The sequence below is a fragment of the Merops nubicus genome, unplaced genomic scaffold, assembly GCF_000691845.1.
Source record: "Merops nubicus isolate BGI_N331 unplaced genomic scaffold, ASM69184v1 scaffold28551, whole genome shotgun sequence".
NCBI classification, from domain to species: domain Eukaryota; kingdom Metazoa; phylum Chordata; class Aves; order Coraciiformes; family Meropidae; genus Merops; species Merops nubicus.
The window spans coordinates 1-1,290 of record NW_008588061.1 but is presented as its reverse complement, the minus strand read 5'-3'; the positions used below and the strand labels follow the sequence as shown (position 1 = coordinate 1,290).

The 1,290-nt window shown below is 62.8% G+C and overlaps 1 protein-coding gene across 1 annotated transcript; it reads left to right on the top strand.

Annotated features, from left to right (window-relative positions):
- Positions 1-304: 304 nt before the first annotated feature.
- On the top strand, positions 305-904 carry LOC103781439 (splicing factor 3A subunit 2-like; the record flags this gene model as incomplete). The annotated part of the gene is made up of 1 exon (XM_008949157.1): positions 305-904. A coding segment is annotated over one exon (600 nt), but the record flags the coding sequence as incomplete, so codon positions are not given.
- Positions 905-1,290: the final 386 nt, after the last annotated feature.

The following is a 1,290-nucleotide window of genomic DNA, read 5'->3' as shown; positions in this document are numbered from 1 at the left end:
CCCCGGATCTTGGGGTGGGGATGGACTGAAGGGATCGAGCTGGGATCCAGCGCGAAACCCGCCGGGAATCGACCGAATCCTGGGGATCTTGTGCCAAAAAAATCTCCAGCTGGGATCTGGGATCTGGGATCTGGGATCCGGCACCGGAACCGACCGTGAGTTGGGGATCCAGCCCCGGTGTCGATCTGGCCCCTGGGATCTGGCCCTAAAGTGGAGCAGGGATCTGGGATCTCGGCACCAAACCCGACCGAGGGTCCGGGATCTGCTGCTGGCGTCGACTGAAGGGTCGTGATCCGGCCCCCAGACTGCCCAGGGATCGGGGATCCAGCATCCAAAATACCCAGGGATTGGGGATCCAGCATCCAAATCGTCCAGAGATTGGGGATCCAGCACCCAGACTGCCCAGGGATCGGGGATCCAGCATCCAAAATACCCAGGGATTGGGGATCCAGCATCCAAATCGTCCAGAGATTGGGGATCCAGCCCCCAAACTGATCAGGAATCGGGGATCCAGCCCCCAAACCACCCAGGGATTGGGGATCCAGCACCTAGACCGCCCAGGGATCTAGGATCCAGCACCCAGACTGCCCAGGGATCGGGGATCCAGCACCCAAATCGTCCAGAGATTGGGGATCCAGCCCCCAAATCGTCCAGAGATTGGGGATCCAGCACCCAGACCGTCCAGGGATCAGGGATCCAGCACCCAAAACACCCAGGGATCAGGGATCCAGCACCTAGACCACCCAGGGATCTGGTATCCAGCACCCAAACCACTCAAGGATCTGGGATCCAGCCCCCAAATCGCCCAGAGATTGGGGATCCAGCCCCCAAACTGATCAGGGATCTGGGATCCAGCCCCCAAACCACCCAGGGATCGGGGGATCCGGGGCCGAACCTGCCCTAGGGAAGGCTCCAGGATCTCTCCCCTGCCACCCAGCCAGGACTCGGGCACCGAAAGCCCTCGAGGCTCTGGGATCTGGTGCTGGGGGATCCAGTGGGTCCAGGGATCCGGTGGGGGGCCATGCCTCGTGCCTTCCTGGTGAAGAAGCCGTGCGTGGCCACGGGCAAGAGGAACTGGAGCGAGCTCCCCGACGAGCAGCGGGCCGAGATCTACGTCCCCAGTACGTGGGGTGGGGGGATCCCCAGGATCCAGGGGGATCCGCTGGGATCCGGGGGGATCCGGGAGTTCGGGGGGATCTTGAGCAGGGGGGATCTGGGAGTTCGGAGGATTCGGCAGTTTGGAGGGGATCTGGGAGGGATCCAGGAGATTGGGGGGGATCTGGGAGGGAT